This window comes from Megascapheus bottae, chromosome 18 (genome assembly GCF_031878675.1).
Source record: "Megascapheus bottae isolate mThoBot1 chromosome 18, mThoBot2.hap1, whole genome shotgun sequence".
NCBI classification, from domain to species: Eukaryota; Metazoa; Chordata; class Mammalia; order Rodentia; family Geomyidae; genus Megascapheus; species Megascapheus bottae.
Window position 1 is genome coordinate 30909755 of NC_143526.1, and position 23302 is coordinate 30933056.

A 23302-nucleotide genomic window follows, 5' to 3' on the forward strand; every position below is an offset into this window, starting at 1 on the left:
GAGATTGTTTTCATTCTGAAAATATCTCTACTCTTCTGTATTAAAACAAACAAACAACAATCTGTTTTCTTTTTTCTTTTGTACTAGGGCTTGAACTTAGAGCCTGGGAACTGTTACTTAGCTTTTTCACTCAAGGCTGACATTTTACCACTTGAGCTACAGATTCACTTCTAGTTTTTTGGTGGCTAATTTCTGCTTAGGGTGGCTTCGAACCAGGATTCTCATGTCTCTCAGCTTCCTGAGAAGCTAGTTACTATAGGTATGAAACACCAGTGTCTGGCTTAAAGGCAACAATCTTAAAACTTATATTAAACATCAATTTTTTTTCTTGGTCATGGCATTTGAACTCTGGGCCTGGGTGTTGTCCCTGAGCCTTCAGCTCAAGGCTAGTGATCCATCACTTCCAGTTTTCTAGTGATTAATTGGTGATTAGAGTCTCACAGACTTTTGTGCCCTGGCTGGCTTTAAACCAAGATCCTCAGATCTCAGCCTCCTGAGTATCTAGGATTACAGGCCTGAGCCACCAGTGCCTGGCTTAAATATCTATTAAGGATGCATTTTCCTCTCAACAACTGCACTGAGCTTTAGAAAACTGAGTGCCTTGCTTTGAGATATTGCACAGACATTGATATTGCCTTTATCCTCAATTTCTCAGCCATGTCCTATACTGTAGCATCTCAGGGATTTTTTTTTTTTGGCCAATCTTGGGGCTTGAACTCAGGGCCTGAGCACTGTCCTTGGGCTTTTCCTCAAGGCTAGCACTGTACCATTTGAGCCACAGCACCACTTCCAGCTTTTTTCTATGTATGTGATACTGAGGAATCGAACCCAGGTTTTTGGGTATGCTAGGCAAGCACTTTACCACTAGGCCAAACTCCCAGCTTCATTTTTAGAATTCTAACCCTACTGTTGGTAATTAATGTAAGTGGAGGAGCCTGAGGGCATTTTAAGATTCATTTAAGCTAAATTTTAAAAAGGAACAGAATTCTTTGGCCAATTACTCTGAGGAGAAAAAAATGATCATGGTAAAGATGATACAGTGATAAAGTAAGATAACAGATGAGAAAATGATACTAGTAAGGAGTACAGGAAATGGAATTTCCTATCCCATTCTAGTTGATCATTTTCTTACCAATGAAATTCAGAGTTTTAGGACCGGGAGTTTGGCCTAGTGGTTAAAGTGCTTGCCTAGCATGCATGAAGACCCGGGTTCGATTCCTCGGTACCACATACATAGAAAAAAGCCGGAAGTGGTGCTGAGGCTCAAGTGGTAGAGCTCTAGCCTTGAGAAAGTCCAAGGACAGTGCTCAGGCCCTGAGCTCAAGACCCAGGACTGGCAAAAAAAAAAAAAACAACAACAAAAAAAAAAGAAATTGAGAGTTTTATTATGAGACCACTTCCCAAATAATTTTCTCCATTCTTACGCTCTGGAAATGTCAGTTCTTATGGAGGCAAATGGTAGCAAGGAAAAGAGTCTGGGTGCCTGAAGTATTTTTTGTTCATTCCTTTCCCTCCTCCTTCCAGCCTTATTCTTCCCAGAGTATGCAATAAGAAATAAGTTCTATCCATTATGTAAGGTATAGTACCCTAAAGCAGGTTTTTAAGTCATAAATTACATCATCACTCACAAAATTAAACATGATTGTTACTTTTTTTCTTACAAACTTTGTCAACCTCCTTGTGGAAATCACTTATACTTTTTCTGGTACTCTTCAATGACCTTAGTGACAAAGAACCAGGCAAAACTAAACTGTAACATATCTAATCTGTGAAAGCAGAAAAAGTGCTGTTAACATGTGCTCAGAGCTGAATCAGTGTCCCACAGCAGATATCTGTCAGATTAATATAGACTCCTCCTTCTAGAAACACCGTCCTTGGTGCTATTTATGGTACCTTGGTCATGAGAGAAAACTCAGTATCTTTAGAGATAACTGAAATGGTTCTGCCTCTCTGGAGGAATGGCTATTTTGTAGCAGCAGATACTTGGAACAAACTTCCACTACTGTCATGATAATATAACCATTATCTTGGTGCTTCCTCAGGAAGTCACCATATGCCAACTAGTGAGCTATCAGCTATGGGTATCAGGGGCACGGATCAGGCCAAACTGTAGTGGAAACCATTCATGGCTAGTGCCAGACAGACACCATGGGTATAGAGATGCCCTTTTTGAGTTTCGTGACTGACACTACAAATGTGAAAAAGAACAATCACAAATTCTGCCACTATTCCATACATTTATTGATATGAGGATACCTGATGTTGAGGACAGCAAGCCCCTTAACTTGTAACTCACCCCACTTCAAACAGTTGTTCCAAAGTTGGCCTTACCTGGTCTGGCAACAGACCCTTGCAGTGCTGTAGCTGGAGTTTCCTTTGAGATTAAATTCTGTGAAGGGACTAAAATAAGAAAACACACACACACACACACACACACACACACACACACACACAATATTACAGGCCTTTTACTTCTTTTGCTAAATAAAACAGCATTAACTAAATCAAGAACTTTTTAAACTGCTGAAATACTGTATTATTATTTTTCATTTTTCTTTGTAGGTACTGGAGTTTGAACTCAGGGCCTCACAATTGCTAGGCAGGTGCTCTTTCACTTAAAAGGGCAGTAATTAAAGCTGGCTGCTGGCGGTTCATGCATGTAATCCTGCTACTTAGGAGGCTGAGGCTTGAATATTGTCCTTGAAAGCCAGTCCAGACAGAAAGACCCATGAGATCTATCTGCAAATAACTAAAAACTAAACAAAACAAACAACCAAAAAAAAAACCAAAAGTGGAGCTGTGGCTGAAAATGGAAGAGTACTAGCCTCGAGCAAAAACGTTCTGCCCAAGCCTTGAGTTCAAGCTCCAGGATTGGCACCATAAAAAGGGAAGGGGGAAGTAATTGTTGCCAACTTTGAAATTACATTTTAAAAATCAACTAATCGCACATAGCAGCAAAGGCTATTTTTTTATTTATGTAAAGATCAGGGAAGGAAATGGCTGAGAACAGCAATTTCATTTCCTTGTTTCTTAAGAGTCAATTTCTGATCACTACTCTTTTTTGAAACTGGGTCCCACTATGTAGCCAGGCTGACCTATAGCCAGCCTTGCAACCCTCTTACCTCAACTGTGGTTACTAGAATGTGCCATTACACCAAGCCTGACTACTATTTAAAAACTCCAAAACAAGTTGGGCACTAGTGGCCTACAACTGTAATCCTAGATAGTCAGGAGGCTGAGCTCTGAGCATCTCAGTTTGAAGCCAGCCCAGGCAGGAAAGTCTATGAGATGCTCATCTCCAATTAACCACCAAAAAGCTGGAATTAAAATGTTAGTCTTGAGCATAAAAGCTCAGGGGCAGCACCTACTCTGAGTCCAAGCCCCAAGACGACCCCCTCCACCCCCGCCTCAAATCCCAAACAACCAATAAACTGCAAAACATGAAACCCAAGACATTTTAAGAGGAATGATTGATTATATCATTAACATGGGCATTTTCAAAATCTGTGTTTACTCCTAAAACTATACTATATCAGAACCAAAAAGCATATAGTTTTGTACTTTTTCTATAGCATCTAGCAAGACTGATGGGTAGAAAAAAGATGTGTTCAACAACAGTGAACAAATACATGTTACTATTTACCTTAATAGTTACAAAACAAGACTTTGCACTATGCACTCTTAGAAAACAAATTCCATCCTCTTCTACATTAGAAACACCGCTTAATTTTTTTTTTGGTCATGGGGTTTAAACTTGGGGCCTAGGCACTGTCCCTGAGATCTCTTGCTCAAGGCTAGTGCCCTACCACTTTGAGCCACAGCATCACTTCCAGTTTTCTGGTGGTTAGAGTCTCACGGACTTTCCTGCCTGGACAGGCTTTAAACAGTGATCCTCATATCAGCCTCCTGAATAGCTAAGATCACAGATGTGAGCCACCAGTGTCACATTCAGCTTAATATTAAAGTTCAGATAAACATATGTGGCATGGCTTAGTTGGTAGAGTGCCAGCCAATGAGCAAGGCATCGGATACCAAGTTCAAGTCCTGGTCTCAAAAAAAAGGGGGGGGGGGCAGAAAAAACAAAGGATTAAGAAGATGTGGTATAGTGGAGTATACCAGTAATGTGACATGAAAGAAATCCAAATCTACAAAGTGCCATATGCGTCCCAATCAAAAGATATTAATTCTAGCCAAGTGGGTGGCTCACACCTGTAATCCTAGCTATTCAGGAGGTTGAGATTTGAGGGTTAAGGTTCAAAGCCAGACCAGGCACTAAAAAGTCTGTGAGGTTCTTATCTCCAAGTAATCACCAGAAAAGGAAGTAGCTCTGTGGCTCAAGGGTTAGGATGGTAGCCATGAGCTGAAGAGCTTGGGGACAATGCCCAGGCCCAGAGGTCAAGTCCCACAACTGGCAAAAAAAAAATTCTAGATTGAGAAATCTCATGGCATGATAAAAGGATAAACTTGAGAATTAGTCTTTGAAGGACAGAAAGAACTTAGGTCCTCAGGGAATGGAATAACAATGTGTTCTAATATAAAACCTTTCTGAATTATACCGTGAAAATTAAAGGCACAGACATGTCACACTGAAGGGTGCACTATCTTGAAGCTTCATTCTAAAATCCTCAGTAAACTCTATAACACTAAGTTTTACCCTCCTATAGAGTTTTGTAAATTTTTCTCTTTACTTAAAGGTAGTCAACACGTTTGTAGCAATAATTCACTTTGGATGCTTATGTGACAGAAGTTAAAACTATACCTTAACTTCTAATTTTGACTGTACACTGATTTTTCAAGGTAAAAGCAAAGATGTTCCTCGAAAACCAATAGAAACCATCAACGTGAGCAAGTAGGTGGCCTTAACTAAAGAAAACTTTTTCTGTTGGTTCATGTCCCCTAGTATTATATATGAGCTCAAATAATGAAACATTTTCTAGTATTGGAGGAAAAGTTCCTGAAAGGATACAGATATTTAGTATCAGAGACTATACTTAAGTCACAGTCACTGTAGTTACTTCTTAATTCTTTTGTTTTTCTTTTGTTTTTCTTTTTTTTAAATTTTGGTTGGTGGTGGGACTTGAACTCTGGGCTTGGGTGCTCTCCTTGAGCTTTTTAGCTGAAGGCTACCGCCCTACCCCTTGAGCCACAGCACCACTTCCAGTTTTCTGGTGGTTAACTGGAGGTAAGAGACTCATGGACTTTAGCACCTGGGCTGGCTTTGGACTTCAATCCTCAGATCTCAGCCTCCTGAGTATTGCTCGGCTACTTCTCTCATTTTTCCTTTCCTTTTTTTTTTTTTTTTTGGGTCAATCATGGGGCTGATCTCAGCCTGGGTGCTGTCCCTGAGCCCTAGAGGTCTACCCTTGAGCCAAGCCCCACTTCCTTTTTCTAGAGGTTAATTGGAGTCTCAGGTTCTTTTGTACCAGGGGCTGGCTTTGAACCTTGATCCTCAGATCTCAGCCTCCTGAGTAGCTAGGATTACAGGAGTGAGCCATCATGTTCGGCTAGCCTTATTAGAGCTAGGATGTGTGCCTGCTACCTGATGTTAAATACTCTCACTGATTTCCTGTGCAAATTCTGGAAAGTAGGAATTATAATCTCCATTTTACAGGTATAAGAACTGGTAACCACTGAAACTAAGATTTACTCTTATCATATCCTGAAGTCTATGTTCTCTCTTTTTTGGGGGGTGGGGGTAGGTGGGTGTCGGTATTAGGACTTGAACTCAAGAGTGTCACTCACTTTTGCTCAGCTTATTTATTTATTTTTGGTCAATCCTTATTTTTGGTCCTGCCTTGGCTGGCTTTGAACTGAGAGCTTCAGATCTCAGTAGTTAGGATGACAGATCTGAGCCTACCCAGTTTGCTCAGAGCTGATGCTCAATCACTTGAGTAGCATGCTACGACTGGCCTTTTTACTATTTGAAGTGGGGGTCTAGCAGAATTTTCTACTCAGAATGATTCTGAAATTTAATCCTCAGATGTCAGCCTCTAGAGTAGCCAGGATTACAGGTGTGAACTACCAATGCCCAGCTATCTTTTCTTCCTCTTGAGAATTTTAACTGTATCAGTAAGACAGGTCTGGAACAGTAAAAGAGCCTGACAGGCCTGACAGGCCTCTAGGGAAACGGAACTTCTGCATCGGTTAAACCCTGTAGGAGCAAGGAGGGAAGCATAGGCATGGGAAGGGAGCTAGCTGTAGGGTCACCTATGCTGCAGTCTCACCTTGACAGTGACTGGGTAGAAAATAATCTGAACTAGACATTCATGAATGGAATGGTTCAATTTAAAAAGTGACTACATAAAAAAGAAGCTGGTACTGGGAGTTTGGCTTAGTGGTGGCATGCTTGCCAAGCATGCAGGAAGACCCAGGTTTGATTCCTCGGTACCACATACATAGAAAAAGTCAGAATTAGTGCTATTGGCTCAAGTGGTATAACTCTAGCTTTGAGAAAGCCCAAGGGCAGTGCTTAAGCCCTGAATTCAAGCACAGGGACTGGTATAAAAGAAAAAAAAAGAAAAAGAAAAAAACACTAGTAATGACGTATTGACAAACTGCTGTATTCTAGGACCCTGTGCTAAGTATGTTTTACAACAAGAAATCTTGTCACTATTACCTTTCTCATTTTACAAAGGAAGAGACCAAATTTTGGTGTAGCCAAGCAACATTGCTGGTAAATGCTTTATCTAATCTAAGTAAGAATATTTATCTTGTATGGTATATGATCCCAAAGTCATATTTTGATGAACATTTTAGACCCAAAGTATTAATTATGAATGACATACAATACCAAACCTATCTGACTTTTCAACACTCTAATCCTTCCAGATCTATTTTTATAAAACCTGGTTTTCTGGAAAACTCTTCTCTAGTAATGGCTCAGCCAGAAAGGGAATGGTTCCTGAGAAATAAAGAACACCTAGAAAGAAGATAAGGGAATCTGCTCTGAGATAGCTGCAAGCAGGCCTTTATCATGGTAAGGGGCAATTAAAGAAGCTATTATTCATACTTGAGAGCTTGTTAGGATACAGGCTCACAGTGTAGCTAAATAAATACTGAACTTCTCACCCACAGGACAGGGGAAGACTGCCTATGGTTCATTTGGTTGACATAAAGATGATATGAGATAATGTATGTGGAAGTGCTTCTTTGTGGATCATCCACATGGCAGCTTTGCACTTGAAAGTAACAGCTTTGAGCTGGAATTGAACTGTCTTCCTCATGCTTACCAGAACATTAAGGAGCAGCGGCCAGTCCATGATGATAAATGAGTGGTGAGTAGAGAAAAGGGAATGGTTCCTGCTCAATGTTTCCTTTGTCCTTGAGCCACTCAGCCAACAGTAGGTAATCATTGTTGTCAAGAAACCAGCCCTACTTTGCTAGCCTAGTTCAGAGTTTGTTACATCTCTAGCTGTAAGTTGTTTTGTCTCATCATACCCACAGCAAGGACATTCTCTCTGTAATTACGAAATGTTCTTGTTTTCCATGAACTAAAAGACAATGTCTTTGATCATTAGTTTGTTAGTGTTAGATTGTTTTGACTGTGATGTTCTTAAACTTTTTTTGTTTCATAATATCAAAACAATTCATGTTAGAGACCCTTTCACATGAAAATTTGTAGTTGAAACATATATATCTTTCTGTTTATCATAAAAATAATCTATACAAAAGAAAAATGCTTCCTTGTGAACTGAGAAACTCTTACATATAAATGAAATGTGTCATCATTACTTCAGAAGTAGAGAATCATGTTAACGAATGTAAAATTAACATGGGACTTAAAAGCAAATTTTCTAATGTTTTATTTGGGTAATACTAGGGATTTAATCCAGGGCCTTTCACTTACTAGGTGGATGCTTTATCATTTGAGTAATGTCTCCAGTTCTCTAATTTTTTTTTTTGGTATGTGGAACTGAGGAATTGAACCTAGGGCTTCGTGCATGCTAGGTAAGCACTCTACCATTAGGCCAAGCTCCTGGCCCTTCTGGTTCTCTAATTCACTTTTTTTTTTTTTTGGCCAGGACTGGTGCTTGAGCTCTGGGCCTAAGAGCTGTCTCTGGGCTTTTTTCAAGGCTAGCACTTTACCACTTGAGCCACAGCTCTACTTCTAGCTTTCTGTGGGTGACTGGAAATAAAAGCCTCCTGGACTTTCCTGTCCAGGCTGGTTTTGAACCAAGATTCCTCAGGACCAGCCTCCTGAGTAGCTAGGATTACAGGTGTGAGCCATAAGTACTTGGCTTCTAATTTACTTTTAAGAAGTAGAAGTAATACTCTTGTCATTCCTTTCTCCAAGTAGAAATGAATCATGCTTTCTCTCTTGTGGGACAGGTCAGCAAAACACTCCAACATGAGCAGATGATGCCAAGACCAAGTACATACCTATGCTGGGTAGAAGCTCTGGATGGGATCCCACCTTCTCTTCCACTAGGCCACCTGCAAGGGGTTCAGATGCTATGCCACCATGATTGTTTTTTGTGGTCGGCACCGTGGAGATGAGCTCAGAGGGTACCAGAGTAGTTACTATTGAACGTACGTTGGTGGGAAGAGCACCGCCAGGTAAGACGGGTCCAGTTGGGGTGGAACCTGGGCCCATGGGACTAGAAGTCATTTTTAGCAGAGTGGCTGCTGGGGGTGTTGGGGCTTTACTGTCCAATTCTGTTGAGCACTGTTCAGATCCTAAGAGCGCAGGAGTTGTGGTTTCTAGTCCTTGGCCTTCAGTCTCTCCATCTGCACCATATTGCTCTTCTCCTTTCTCAAGAGAACCCGTAACTTTCTTACATGCTTTGGTCAGCAAAATCTGGCCAATTTTGTCCACTTTTCCCTTGCCCTTACTAGATGAGACTGGGCTTCGTCGGTTGACAGAAGAGCCTGGACTATTGGTCAAAAGAGGAGAAACCATTGTGGTTGGCTGTGAAGAAGGCAGAGTGCTCGGATCTGCTGAGGTGTTCACTTGAGGACTAGCCTCATCTGGATTTAACTCTTTCACTTGCTGGACAGGGGGATGAAGAGCAACAACAGGAGAGGATGTACAAGGTGGGGAAGGAAGCTGAACAGAAGTGGCTCGAGAGTTAAGGACCAAGGGTCGACTCGTCTGGATGTTTGAAGCAGGACTACTGGCGGGGACATTAGGTGGTACAGGAGCTGAAGAAAATTTTATGTTCTGAGGTATATGTAAAGGGCCAACAACTGTCACAGATGGAGGCATCAAGCCAGAGTTGGTAGTCAGTGGAGCTGCAGGAATTGTGCTTGGCTGTGATCCTTTCATAACCTGAATTATTGAAGATGAGTTGATAAAGACAGGTGTAATGAACTGAGGCCGGGCGTTAGACTGGGCAGCTGACTGTCCTTCAGAAACCATAACCTTGTTGCCCACATTGGGCATTGTGACAACCGTTGACATCAATGCAGACTGCAAATGCGTTGGCAAGGCTGCTGACGTGTTAGCTGAAGTGGTTATGGGATTGGAAGTGACAAATACAGTTATTTGATTTGGGGGCAAGGGAGTGGAGATGGAGGAAGAGCAAACAGGTCTTGACATTACTGGAGGGATGCTTGGTGCAACGTTAGAACTGACCTCATTCAATTCTGGATGCACAATGGTTGAACACGGCTCATGACTGTGAGGTAAATTCAGGGCACTAGAGGATTCCTTAGAAGATGGGTCCTGCAGCGTGGGAATGACAGATGCTTTCTTGAGGTCTTCCCCTGAAGTTCCTGGAGGTGTTACTTCCAAATCTGTAAGTCCCGGGGGTTTAATGGTCACATTAGGAGCTCCGGAGTTATCAAGAAGTTGACTTAATGATGTTGGTGCCTCCCTCATGGCAGGAGACATCAAAGTTTTGTTTTCTTCAACACTGGGAAGTTTGTTAGGATCTGAAGATTGCCCATCCTTTTTGGATTGATCTTCAGGGATGACCATTTTAAGTTCATGGGCCGGGGCTGTTTTTAGCTCGACATTTAGCTGCTCCTTTCTACCCTGATAATTCTGGCAATCACTATCCTGAGGTACAATCAAGCTCTCCTTGTTATCATCAAGAACAGCCCCTACTGCAGCTACGGGCATGGAGGGATTCTGAGGATTCAACCCATTGTTGTTAGGAAAACTCCCATGCATGGAAGGATTGCCCAGAGGAGTCGGGTTAACCAATACATTTCTTGGCAACTCCACATTCTGTATCAGGGCTGTGCTTGTTTGAGAGGCCAGAGAAAGTTTAGGGACTTTTGAATTTTGCCTCCCAGGACTTGGGGTAGTTTTCCTACTAGACCCAGGACTAGACCTCCGACTGCTACTGGGACTTGCTCGTTTTGTTGCTCCAGAATTAGCCTGCTTTCCAGAATTTACCACCACAGAATCTACTTTGTGAGTTTGTGGAGCAGTAAAATTGGAAGGATTATTTAAGGTGAGATTTGAAGGTGCTTGCCCAATGGCCTTTAGAGTTGTTGGATTTAGGCCCTGTTGATCAAAACCCCTGTTTAAATTTGGCCTAGGAGGTAAAGGAATATTTATCTGTGGAGGGAAGAGTCCTGCTATGGAGGCATTGAGTCTTTCAGGTGACAGACTGATTTCTGAAGGTTCTGTGCTAGGAGGGCGGTTGTTGGGTGTCTGGGGATAATAAGGTCTGGGGCTGGCTCTGTTTGGTGTTTTAGGCCTTGCTGTTTGGGTTGGAGCAGCCACATTTGGAAAATGGTGGCCATGGGAGCTGGGCAGGGAATTTACAGGGGGCTGTTGAGGAGTTGCACCTTGAGTTGCTGAAAGTGGGGAGGGGCCAGGTTTGGGCCCGGTCATCAGTAACTGATTCTGAGAAACTACTAAATGGGAAGACATGTTGTTTGGGCCTCCTGAGACAGATGGTACTTCACTGCTGCCTGCTTCAGGAAGTGAGGGCATTTCTCCCAATGGTGAACTAGAAGGATTTTGTGGGTTTTCTTGGTATACCATTTTCCTTGAATTACTTCCCAAAGGAGTATTCACAGGTATTGGCATCCTTTGTTTATCGGGTGATGGTGGCACAGAGGCAGGTCCTTGCAAACTGACCATGACAGGCACATTGCCACTCTGTTGCATGGGCATTCTCTGAGAGTCAGTGTTCAGAGGGCCCCTTGGGGGATGGACATTTTGAGAGACTGGAAGCCTAATGGATTTGGGATCTTGCTGCATCATAAGCATCATCATCATTTGTTGTTGCTGCTGCTGAGATTGTGGTTGACTAGGAGGTGGTGGTGGTGGTGGTGGTGGTGGCGGTGGTGGTGGTGGTGGCGGCGGCTGCTGCTGCTGCTGCTGTTGCTGCTGCTGCGACAGTTGTGGCTGTGGCTGCTGCTGTGGTTGCTGTGGTGGGGGTGCCACATGCTGCATGAGTTGAGGAGGCATCTGCTGAAGTGGCCTCTGTTCAACTGGTTGAGTAGGATAACCTAAAACAAGCCCCCAAAATCAAGCAAGTTAGATTTGCTCAAGAAAACTCTGCTACCTTTAGAGTATAGCTGAGTAATACTCATTTGGGCAGCAGATTGTGTACAAACAGCTCAGGTATGCACGCTCCTGGGACAGGTACCTCATTATTCGAAGTGAGCAAAGTGGCATGCTGTTTAAGGAACAAAAAGTAAAGCATTAAGAACCTGGAGTCTCTCAGGGTTCAGGGTCTGAATGGTGTAGTACTGTACCAAAATTTCTTATAGGTACTCTGTGCTATGTACAGCAAATGGTTGAGACTACTAGCCAAGCATGATTACCAAGTAGCTGGCCTCCAAGCATTCAGGTCTCATGTAGATATAATCAGCACTTCACTGTACATGTGAATGAAGTAAAGCATTTAAGTGCTTTTTTGGTAGCAAAGAATTAGTTTCTTTTAAGGCTTGGTTTTGTTGAAAACATCAGCACTGAAGATGGCCTTTTATTCTTTCAACAGAAGTAAAATATAACATTCTTGGATTCAGTTCCTTAAGAGGATTTTAAAATTACTCCAATCCGTTGACTCCATATACTATGCTGCAAGTTTTGGGTTCAATTCTTTAGAGTTGACTGTAAGAATTACACAGCCCCTCGGTTTGTATCAGTTTAATAAATAAAGGGATCAACAAGGGCTGACAATACGTTGAAAATGAAGGTATTCAAGGTTGTTTGTTTGCTTGGCCAGTCCTGGGGCTTGAACTCAGGGCCTGGGTACTGTCCCTGAGCCGCTCTGTGCTCACGGCTAGTGCTCTACCACTTTAGCCACAGCACCATTTCTGGCTTTTTCTGTGTATGTGGTACCAAGGTATTGAACCCAGGGCTTCGTGAATGCTAGGCAAGTACTCTATCACATTCCTGGCCTCAAGGTTTTGCTTTTTTTTTTTTTTTTTGCCAGTCTTGGGGGTTGAACTCAGGGCTTGAACACTGTCCTTGTGCTTTCTCAAGGATAGAGCTCTACTACTTGAGCCAAGCACCACTTCTGACTTTTTTCTATTTATGTGGTAGCAAGGAATCAAACCCAGGTCTTCAAGCATGTAAGACAAGCACTCTACCACTAGGCCAAACTTCAGGCCCTGTCCTCAAGTTTTTATACATATTAATTTCTATTCATCTTTTTACATGTAAAATTCTATTTGGAAAATATTCTCAATAAAGCCACACTTAGAAAATAAATAAGCTAGAAGCATAGCCCTCAGGAATAAACAATGATTTTGTGAAAAGGACTCTGAGGGGTAACGCTGGCCAGACATTTAGAGCAACATTTCAAATGATTTCCTCTTTGGTGAGAATTTTACATGACATTTTAGAACAAAAAGCTTTACACAGTCAGTAGAAAGGATAGGAAGATATTCAATGTAAACCAATTATGAAAATGATTCAATGGGGAAAAATGAGTAAATATCTGGAATCCAATTCCACAAATCTGATTATTCCATGGTTGCATGAAAAAATATATTCAGAAGGTTTTCAGAAGGTGCAGGAATATGAATGGCTGGCTCTGGCAGTTGGACTGTATTTTTAAAATTTTATTTATTTATTTTTTGCCAGTCCTGGGCTTTAGCTCAGGGCCTGAGCATGGGCCTTGGACTTTCTCAAGGCTAGAGCTCTACCACTTGAGCCTCAGCATCACTTCTGGCTTTTTTTTTTTGTATGTATGTGGTACCAAGGAATCGAACCCAGGTCTTCGTGCATGCTAGGCAAGCACTCTACCACTAGGCCAAACTCCCGGCCCCTGTATTTTTTTTGATATTGTTTTATTATTATTTTTTTATAGGCTTAAGATTTTTTTTCTGTAGACTATTAATTTTAATTATACATTAATGCTGTGGTGGTAACAACTTCCACATTATTTGTAGGACTAATTTTCTCAAGTCAAGAGGACAGTAACATTTACATTAAACAAATATGGAAACAGGACCGATTTGAGCTATTAAACAGAAAATATTTGAATATGGATGGACTCAGAACATATTTTTGTAGGCTTAAGATTTCTATAGAGCTGCTATCAAATGTTCTGGGTCAGATTCTGTACTCAGCAGCTAATGAATGTCTTCTATCCAATGATTTCCATGATATCAATGGTATAATGAGCAAAATCTGGTTTTGAAGATAGTTCTGAGAAACCTCTTTTATTTTAAGCTCAAATTAACTTACTTTTTTTTTTTGCCAGTCCTGGAGCTTGAACTCAGGGCCCAGGCACTATCCCTGAGCTTCTTTTGCTCAAGGCTAGTATTCTACCACTTGAGCCACAGTGCCACTTCTGGCCTTTTCTGTTTATGTGGTGCTGAGGAATTAAACCCAGGGCTTCATAAATGCTACACAAGCACTCTGCCACTAGGCCACATTCCCAGCCTTCAAAAGTTAATTTCTTTTTTTTTTTTTTTTTTGCCAGTCCTGGGCTTGCGCTCAGGGCCTGAACACTGTCCTTGGACTTTCTCAAGGCTAGAGCTCTACCACTTGGGCCTCAGCACCATTTCTGGCTTTTTTCTATGTATGTGGTACCGAGGAATTGAACCCGGGTCTTCATGCATGCTAGGCAAGCACTTTAACCACTAGGCCAAACTCCCGGCCCAAAAGTTAATTTCTTGACATGTATTTATTTTTATTTTTTTGTGGGTCATGGGGCCCCAACTATGGGCCCGGGTGCTATCCCTGAGCTCTTCAGCTCAAGGCTATCACCTTACCCCTGGGCCTGGGCATTGTCCCTGGGCTCTTCAGCTCAAGGCTATCGCCTTACTCTTGGGCTTGGGTCTCAGCCTCTTGAGTAGCTAGGATTACAATTTCTTGACATTTATAAAGCCAGTAATATATGGCATTTATACAGGTCAAATGCAGTGTGTTTTTATTTTGTAATCTACTCTGGGGTTCACACATTAAGAAAATCTAATTTCTGCAAAAGTTTGTTTATGTCAGGGTATAAAACTGATGACTTTAATCTCACCTATAAAACTAACTTACCAGATAGTATAGTAAATACCAAGAAGGTAGCACAGACAATATATTGGACACTCAAAACTAACAGCTAAACGTATGACTGTCACAATGAGTCCAGAAGCTAGAGGCCATTATACAAAGGGCAACAGTAATAATACATTAATGTGAGAGAAAGGTGAGAGGAAAAGCCAGGACACACATAGTGCCCATAACACAATAAAGAACCACATGTATTAGCAAAGGTTTAAATTTATAACATTTTAAGGCACCAGGCAAGTAGTAAATAAAATTAGGTTTGTATAGGCTAGCAGAAGTTATATGGACTCTTTCAAACTTGCATTTAAATTTACATCTTTGTTTAAGAAACTACATGGCAAATTCAAACCTATTTAGCCTGCAAAGCTCCTGCAGAAAACAGGCAATAAATGTGTATGAATTCATACAAGAGTTCAGATGTGTCTGAGGAAGGAGAGTACCTTCCTGCTTATAATACCTTCTGGACATATTTATCAAAGACTGGAGATGTCCCAGCCCCAATTGTGGGAAGTGTGCTATGTTAAGCGATTAGTAAAAAAATGACACTAAGTATTGACATCATGATGGATTTACTTCTCTTAAAATTTACTTTAAAAATGTATAAACTAAGGGTAGATTAAGGTTTGTTTATAGTCACAAAGGAGTTGGAACCCCTAGCGAGGAAGAAACAAAGCATAAGGAAGAACGTAGACACATAGTGGCCTAAATGTGAAGGGCTTTGATTATATCTTTAATTCATGAAGAAATAAGCCACTATCTAGGACAAGAATAACCAGGAATATAATAGGTGGGTTGAAATGAATTAGAAGCTTTTTCCTCTTTAAGATACTTCACCAACATTGAAAGGAAAATATTTTATAATTAGAGAAGTTATCAACAATACTTTTCTTTCTTTCTTTCTTTCTTTTTTTTTATGTGTGTGCCCATTGTGGGGCTTGAACTCTGGGCCTGGGTGCTATACCTGAGCTCGTCAGCTCAAAGATAGCACTCTACCACTGGAGACACAGCATTACGTCCAGTTTTCTGGTGGTTAATTGGAGATAAGAGTCTCATGGACTTTCCTGCCCGGGCTGGCTTTGAACCACAATCCTCAGCCTCGTGAGTAGCTAGGATTACAGGAGTGAGCTACTAGCACCTGACCGTCCTCAACAATACTGATATTTAACCTTGATAATAAATTATTAAGCTGGTAGTGGCTACATCTACTTGTCTTTTATTATTCTTTATAAATTGTTTACAGTTTAAGATTAATAAATTAAAAAAAAAGATCATCTTGACTTAAATCCCTGGTAGTTCTCTACTTTAAGAAAGTCCCAGGAGACAGACTGTAGGCAAGGCAGGTAAGCAGGATTAGACTGAAAACATCTTTCCATTTAATCCTATTTCGTTCTGATACAAATTAGAGCTTTAACATCAACAAGATCAGTTTCAGACTGATTTTTTCACATTTCAGCCTGACTTTTTATGAGGACTTAATGAATATAACTTGAGCAGAATGTATGTAAATGTATGTACAAGCATACACGTGTATATGCCTGTAGAAGTTAGCTTTGTAAATTACTTATATTCAAGATAAAACTTTCAAATAATGGGCATATTAAATCACTAAAGCAGACTAGTCAACAGACAAAATATTGTTTCTCACAGAGAAAGTAGCCTTGTAATGTTGCGTACCATAACAAATACAAAATTTTTAGCTAAAATTTTATTACCTGGTGGCCGGTTTGAAAATTCTGGCAGTTTAGGGCCTGTGTTGTCTAAATTAATTCCTTGTTCTCCAGGCAATGGTTGCTGATCAGCGTCTTCCAGACCAGCTGGGCGATTATCTGGGGTGCTAAAAAAATAAACAACAAATACGATAATAGGTTGTATAAGAAATACATGAAACTTGCTCAACCTTTTCCCTATTTCTGAAGAATTACAATGTGTGCTATATCATGCCTATCACTATATATCTTCAGTCTGTGTAATCACTCATATTAACATAAAACCTGGCAATTTCATTAAATGGTAAATTTTTCTTTATCAAATACAACTATATCTAATTGTACCCCAAATTCCTGCTGCAATGTTTACATATTTTTTGGTTGTTTTTTGTCATGGGCTTGAACTCTAGGCCTGGGTGCTGTCCATGAGCTCTTTTGCTCAAGGCTAGAGCTTTGAACTACACTTTGAACTATAGCTCCACTTCAGTTTTCCAGTGGTTAATTGGAGATAAGAGTCTTACAGACTTTCTTACTCGGGTTGACTTGGAACTGAGATCCTTAGACTGCAGCCTTCTAAGTAACTAGGATTACAGGTGTGAGCCACCAGTGCCCTGCTTGTAATGTTCAACCTAAAGATGTTTGGGGCTATCAAAGTTGTAAAGGACTATTCCTGTGAAATCACAATATAATTGGCAAAACAAATTCAACCAAAATCCAATAATTCATAATACCCTATAGCAGGCTGTAAATTGGCAGATGGAAATGGTATTCAGAAAACAAAGGGGAAGAACATTAAAACAAAGATAATCAATTCTGCTGCAGAATGAGTACTTATAGACATAACTGTTGGCTTTGGGATATCTTCATTTTTACATGTAGCTTACACTTAAGTGGGAAAGAAAAAAATGAAGAAACTTATCCACTGATATCCACATATATAAAGAACCAGCATGTTCATATCCTTTTGGTTTGTAATTTCACTCTTAGCTTCATCTTTACTATTCCACTAGTTTCCCTTTGCCCCAATTACAGTCAAGGGCACTTTTAGGCAGTCTCATACTCTGGATATGGTACCATAAGTGATTTTGTGTGTGTGTGTGTGTGCGTGTGTGTGTGTGTGTGTGTGTGTGTGTGTGTGTGTATGTACCAGTCTTGGGGATTGAACTCAAGACTTAGGTGCTATCCTTGAGGCTTTGTTTTGTTTTTGTTTTCCTTCAAAGTGAGCACTCTACTGCTTGAGCCACAGCTTCATTTCAGCATTTTGGTGGTTAAGTGGAGATGAGTCTCACAAGACTTTGCTATTCAGGCTGGCTTTGAACAAAGATCCTCAGATCTCGATCCCCTGAGTAGTTAGAATTACAAGCATGAGCTGTAAGTGTCCGGCCCCTAAGTGCATTGTAGAAGCATTAGTACCTGGGAATTCAGAAATCTGAAGCAAGTCCTTAGCAAATCCAGACACCTATACTAAGCTGTTCTTTATATTACTTCCCACTCATTTCAAATTACAGGCAATGCTTCTGTGTTTATCTTTTACTTATAAAAGACTATGGATGGGCTGGGAGTGTGGCCTAATGGAAGAGTGCTTGCCTAGCATGCACAAAGCCCTGGTTCAATTTCTCAGTACCACATACACAGAAAAAGCTGGAAATGGTGCTGTGGTTCAAGTGGTGGAGCACTAGCCTTGAGAAAGTGCTAGGACAGTCTCCAGGCCCTGAGTTTAAGCTCCAGGACTGGCAAAAAAAAAAAAAAAAACAAAAACAAAAAAACAAAAGCAAAAAAAAAAACAAGCTGGGTGCAGTAGCTCATACCTGTAATCCCTGTAATCCTAGCTACTCAGGAGGCCTGAGATCTGAAGATCATGGTTCAAAGCCAGCCCAGGGCACTAAAGATCAAGAGACTCTTATCTCCAATTAACCACTAAAAAACTGGAAGTGGTGCTGTGGCTCCAAGGGTACGGCAGTAGCCTCAAGCAGAAGAGCTCAGGGACAATGCCGAGGCCCAGGGTCCAAGAGTCCAAGCCCTATGACCGACAGGGGAATAAAAAAAGGACTATGGCTAAGCTGAGTACCAATGGCTTATATCTGTAATCCTTGCTACTCAAGGAAGCTAGGATTGAGGTTTGAAGCTAGCTCAGGCAGAAAAGTCCATGATACTTTTATCTCCAATATACTACTAAAAAAAAAAAAAGAAGTGGAACTATGGCTCAAGTGGTAGAGGGCTAGCCTTGAGTGCCCAGTCCCTGAATTCAAGCCCTAAGACTGGCACAAAAAACTAATTAAAGGACTGGGAGTTTGGCTTAGTGGTAGAATGCTTGCCTACAATGCATGAAGACCTGGGTTCGATTCCTTGGTACCATATACACAGAAAAAGCCGAAATGGTGGTGTGGCTCAAGTGGTAGAGTGCTAGCCTTGAGGAAAAAGCCCAAGAACAGTGCTCAGGCCCTGAGTTCAAGCCCCCGGGCTAGAAAAAATTAATGAAAAAACTCTATAGCTTAAAAAAATTTAGGTAGTTGCTAGAGTTCCATATATACATATATATATATGTATATGTATATGTTTCCTCATGATACAAAGGGAAACTAGAAGTATAGGAGAGAAAGATAAAGTCAAGAGTGAAATTACCAAAACCAAATGAAGGATATGAACATGCTGGTTCTTTGGATGTGTGGATATCAGTGGATATTTTTTAGTTTCCTCATGAGAAAACAAATGCCTTTTTGAGTATAAAATTCCACAGTACGCTAGGAACAGATCCTCAGATTAAACCTATTCCCTCCCTTTCCTAGAAACTTAATATTGGACAAGGTCTTTTTCATAATATATAGGTATAAAAGTAGGCAACCTCTCTCAGGACTAGTTAAGACAGCAGAGATGCATACCAGTTGCAACTGACTAGACTTATAATTTACTCTGAGATAACTGGAGAGAGTAACACAAATATTTTTACAACATGTTATTCCTAGGGCTGGGAATGTAGCTTAGTGGTAGAGTGCTTGTCTAGAATGCATGAAGCCCTGGCTCAATTCCTCAATACCACATAAACAGAAAAAGCTGGAAGTGGAGCTGTGGCTCAAGTGGTAGAGTGCTAGCCTTGAGCAAAAGAAGCTCAGGGACAGTACCCAGACCCAGAATTCAAGCCCCAGCAGGAGAAAAGAGAAAAAACAAAAAACAAAAACGTTATTCCTGTTATGTTGAAATCAGTAAAAGAAATTAACTGAGGGGGAAGGAAAATGGAGACAAAAACATGAGAAGGGGTGTCAATGTGTGAGAATTAATGTACCTACTATCTGGAGAATGTAAATGTAACCCCTCTATCTATACATTACAATAAAAAATAATTTAAAAAAGAAATTAACTGAGGAAGAACTACCAGAAAAAAAATTAGTTAAATAAAGCATGAATGAATTTAAATTCAGGAAAATACAGATTAATATAATAACACGACAGGCTATTGCATAAGACTTAAACAGAAAGTTCAAATGATTTAACAGATTATACCAAAAAGTGTTGTGAAGGCTGAATGAAAGTATCTGGTCTTTCTCTTGAACAACCAATTGAAAATAATAATAAAAAATAACACAATAATAAAAACCAGTAGCTGATTTTAGTTTGAAATTTGAAGATTATTTAAATAAAATTTCCCTGTTGTTTGGGGGCTTAACTCAGAGGCCTCATATTCGCTTAGCTTGTTTGCTCATGGTTGATGATCCACCATTTCAGCCATGCCTCCCGTCTGACTTTCTGCATTGAATGGAGAATCACATGGACTTTTCTGCCTGGGCTTGCTTTGACCATGATCCTCCAAGTCTCAGCCTCCTAGTAGCTGGGATTAGAGGAATGAGCCACCAGTGTCAGGGCCTCTATTTTTTTTTTAAATAGTTCTAGCAATTGTCTTCAATTAATGCTTCATATATGCTAGTTACTATTCCTGTTGATGTCTGAGATTATTTTATAATTAAAAGCTGAAAATTAAGTTCAATCAATATTTTTCTGGAAATATCAAAATCAGAAACCTCTTAAATTAATACTTAGGTTCAGAAAATATAAATTATTACTTGCTCTTGCTGTTGTGCACTAGCAAAAAAAGCTCACCTGGAGGAGCTTTACTGAAAGGATAACTGACTGTAAAAGATCCAATTATCTTAACATCTTGGGCTAGTAATTTAGCCTAGTGGTAGAGTGCTTGCCTAGCATGCACTGAGACCTGAATTACGACTCCCTGGCACCACATACATAGTAAAAAAAAAAAAAAAAAAAAGCTGGAAGTGGTGCTGTGGCTCAAGTGGTAGAGCTCTAGCCTTGATAAAGCCCAAGGACAGTGCTTAGGCCCTGAATTCAAGCCCTGGGACTGGCAAAAAAAAAAAAAAAAAAGTCCAATCATCTTAAGTTTCAAAGTATGATAAAAGGTCTTTAAAGAAAACGCACTTGTACAAAAGGCCATGTTTATTTGAGAGATAGAAGGGTGTCTCCATAGTTTGTTGAGCCCCTCTGGCTCAACAAGCCATGATAAACTGGAAGCTAATGCTTTGTTCAGTTGCCGTGTGCAGCACTGGTTTACATTTTAGGCTTTGAGTGCCACAAGATTAAGATAATCCCACTAAGACTCCAGAATTAAGTGACATCAATAAATTACAAGGTGACAATACTATTTGGATCCTTAGTTGAACAAATACATTGCAAGAAGAGAATAAGAAATTCAGAAATGTGAGCCATGTTTTGGACATATTAAACTCTTAAGGGATTAATTTTTTTCTTTTTTTTTGGTGCCAGTATTTTGGGGTTTGAACTCAGGATCTTGCTGCAATCTCTAGCTTTTTTTTGCTCAAGAATGGCACTCTACCACTTGAGCCACATTTCCATTTCTGTCTTTTTGCTGGAGAGAAAAGAGTCTCAAGGTTTTCTGCCTGGGCTGGTTTCAAACCACAATCCTCAGATCTTAGTCTCCTGTAGCAAGGTTTACAGGCATGAGGCACCAGAGAGTGGCAAGGGGCTAACAAATTTTGTAGGCATGCTAATGATATTGTGTGGTCATATGAAAGAACTATCCTTATCTTTTATAGGTAGCACTGAAGTACTTAACAGTAAATTTGCTTTAAAATAATCAACAATGTACTGGCAGAGAATATAGGTAATATGTGCAATGAACTGATATCTGTTGAAGTAGATCCTGTTATGCTCCTCTAATTTTATATAGGCTTAAAATTTTCCATCAACAAAAGTGTCCACATAAAAACAAATGAGTAAGATTTGAGGCAAAATGACCACAACCTACTTTAGGTCTTGCTGACTATTTTTCTTCTTCCGAGGGGGTTTCTTCTTCTTCGGTTTATTTGCATTGGTATTATTTTGTTTATTGTTTACCCCAAAATGGCCCGCAGAGATGTCACTCTGCAACAAGTTGACCAACAAGGGGCTCGTTAGTGTTACATCCTTATTGACTGGGAAGCCTGGATTCTGACCACAGGGCATTTGATTTCCATTCGGTGCTCCACTGAAAGGTGCATTGAAAGGCATCCCATGGCCTGAGAAGTGGTTTCCCGAGGTACTGTTTCCCTGCATGGCCTGCACATGGGGGGGGACCAAGTTGGTTTGTTGCATGCTAACATCAGGCATCATCTGAGACAAGCTGACATCATTATTTGCTGTAGTGGCAGGATCTCCATGCTGCTGAGCCATGTGTGGGCTAGGGCCTGGTGGCCTCAGGACCTGCCCTTGAATCCCCATAACCTGAGATGGACTGTTGTTCACAGGCCCTTGCTGGGGCAGCAGTTGTCCTGACATCTGTCCTGTAAACTGCACCATGTTTCCTTGCATGTTTGGAGTTGGTCCCCTCATTATCTGGGCTGGTCCCGGCATGACATTGGATTGGTTCTGAGTGTTAAACTGCTGCTTATTCCCCTGCATCTGATTGGTCATGATCTGATCTAGCATTGGGTTTTGTTGAAGCAAAACTTGTCCCTGGGGGCCCATCATCTGGTTATGTGGAGCCATCATTTGTGGGCCCTGCTGGGAAAGCATCTGCTTGGGTGGGGTCATCCTTTGGGGTGAGGGCCCAAGGTTTTGGTTCTGAGGGTTCACCATCATCTGGCCCTGTGGCATAAGCTGGGCCCTTGAAAGGATCATAGGGTTCTGAGGGTTCAAAGTTCCTTGTTGCTGGACCATTTGGCCCTGGGAGGGCACAATCTGCTGGTGCATGCCCATTAGTTGAGATGGTGGGCCCTGCTGAGGCTGGCCTTGCATGTTGCCCAGGTTCACCTGAGGAACCCCAGAACTACCAGCCTGCTGGTTGTTCATGTTGCCATGAATTCCCATGAGGCTCGGTTGCATCATATTTGGTGGCCCGTGAGACACCTGCATCTGGTTTTGAGGAGGACCAGCTCCTGGACCACCTTAAAAATAAAACAAAGACATAGTTTCAGAAAGAAATACTTCTTTTCAGAAATAAATATTATCTTATTAGACACTGACATCTGACTAACATATAGTGCATCTGGTATTTTTTGTGAGGATTTTTTTTTTTTATCATGGCATTTGAAGTCTGGGCCTGGGCGCTGTTCCTGAGCTCTTCAGCTCAAGGCTATTGCCCTATCCCTTGAGCCTCAGCATCACTTCCAGTTTTCCGGTGGTTAATTGGAGATAAAGAGTTTCACTGACTTTTTAGTGCCCAGGCTGGCTTTGAACCACGATCTTCAGATGTCAGCCTCCTGAGTAGCTAAGATTACAGGCATGAGCAACCATGCTCACCTTCTATGAGGTTTTTAAACTATACAGATCCATAAAGGATAATGTATATTTTGCATTACGATATACCAAAGGAGAAAGAATTTCTTTAGTTTTTTTGGTGACTTAAAGATAATATTTAAAAAATCAAGTTCAGCCAGGAGTTTGGCCTAGTAGTAGAGTGCTTACCTAGCATGCACAAAGACCCGGGTTCGATTCCTCAGTACCACATACATTGAAAAGCCAAAAGTGGTGCTGTGGCTCAAGTGGTAGAGTGCTAGCTTTGAGGAGAAGCCCAAGGATAGTGCTCAGGCCCAGAATTCAAGGCCCAGGACTGGCAAAAAAAAAAAAAAATCCATCAAGTTTACTTTCTTCCACATTAAACAAAGAGAAAAACTGTATGGTATTATTCTAATGTGACCGACCTAAAGCTATGTATTGTGAAAATTTAATGAAAGTA

The 23302-nt window shown here is 40.9% G+C and overlaps 1 protein-coding gene across 1 annotated transcript in view; it reads right to left on the bottom strand.

Moving 5' to 3' along the window:
- The window catches only part of Ncoa6 (nuclear receptor coactivator 6), a 63827-nt gene that overhangs the window by 6870 nt on the left and 33655 nt on the right, over positions 1 to 23302 (bottom strand). The window contains exons 8-11 of the mRNA XM_090352208.1: positions 21395 to 22511; positions 16129 to 16250; positions 8380 to 11409; positions 2332 to 2400 (exon numbers count right to left, since the gene is read on the bottom strand). Coding sequence (XP_090208334.1) covers positions 2332 to 2400; positions 8380 to 11409; positions 16129 to 16250; positions 21395 to 22511 — 4338 coding nt within the window. The remainder of the gene's footprint in view (positions 1 to 2331; positions 2401 to 8379; positions 11410 to 16128; positions 16251 to 21394; positions 22512 to 23302) is intronic.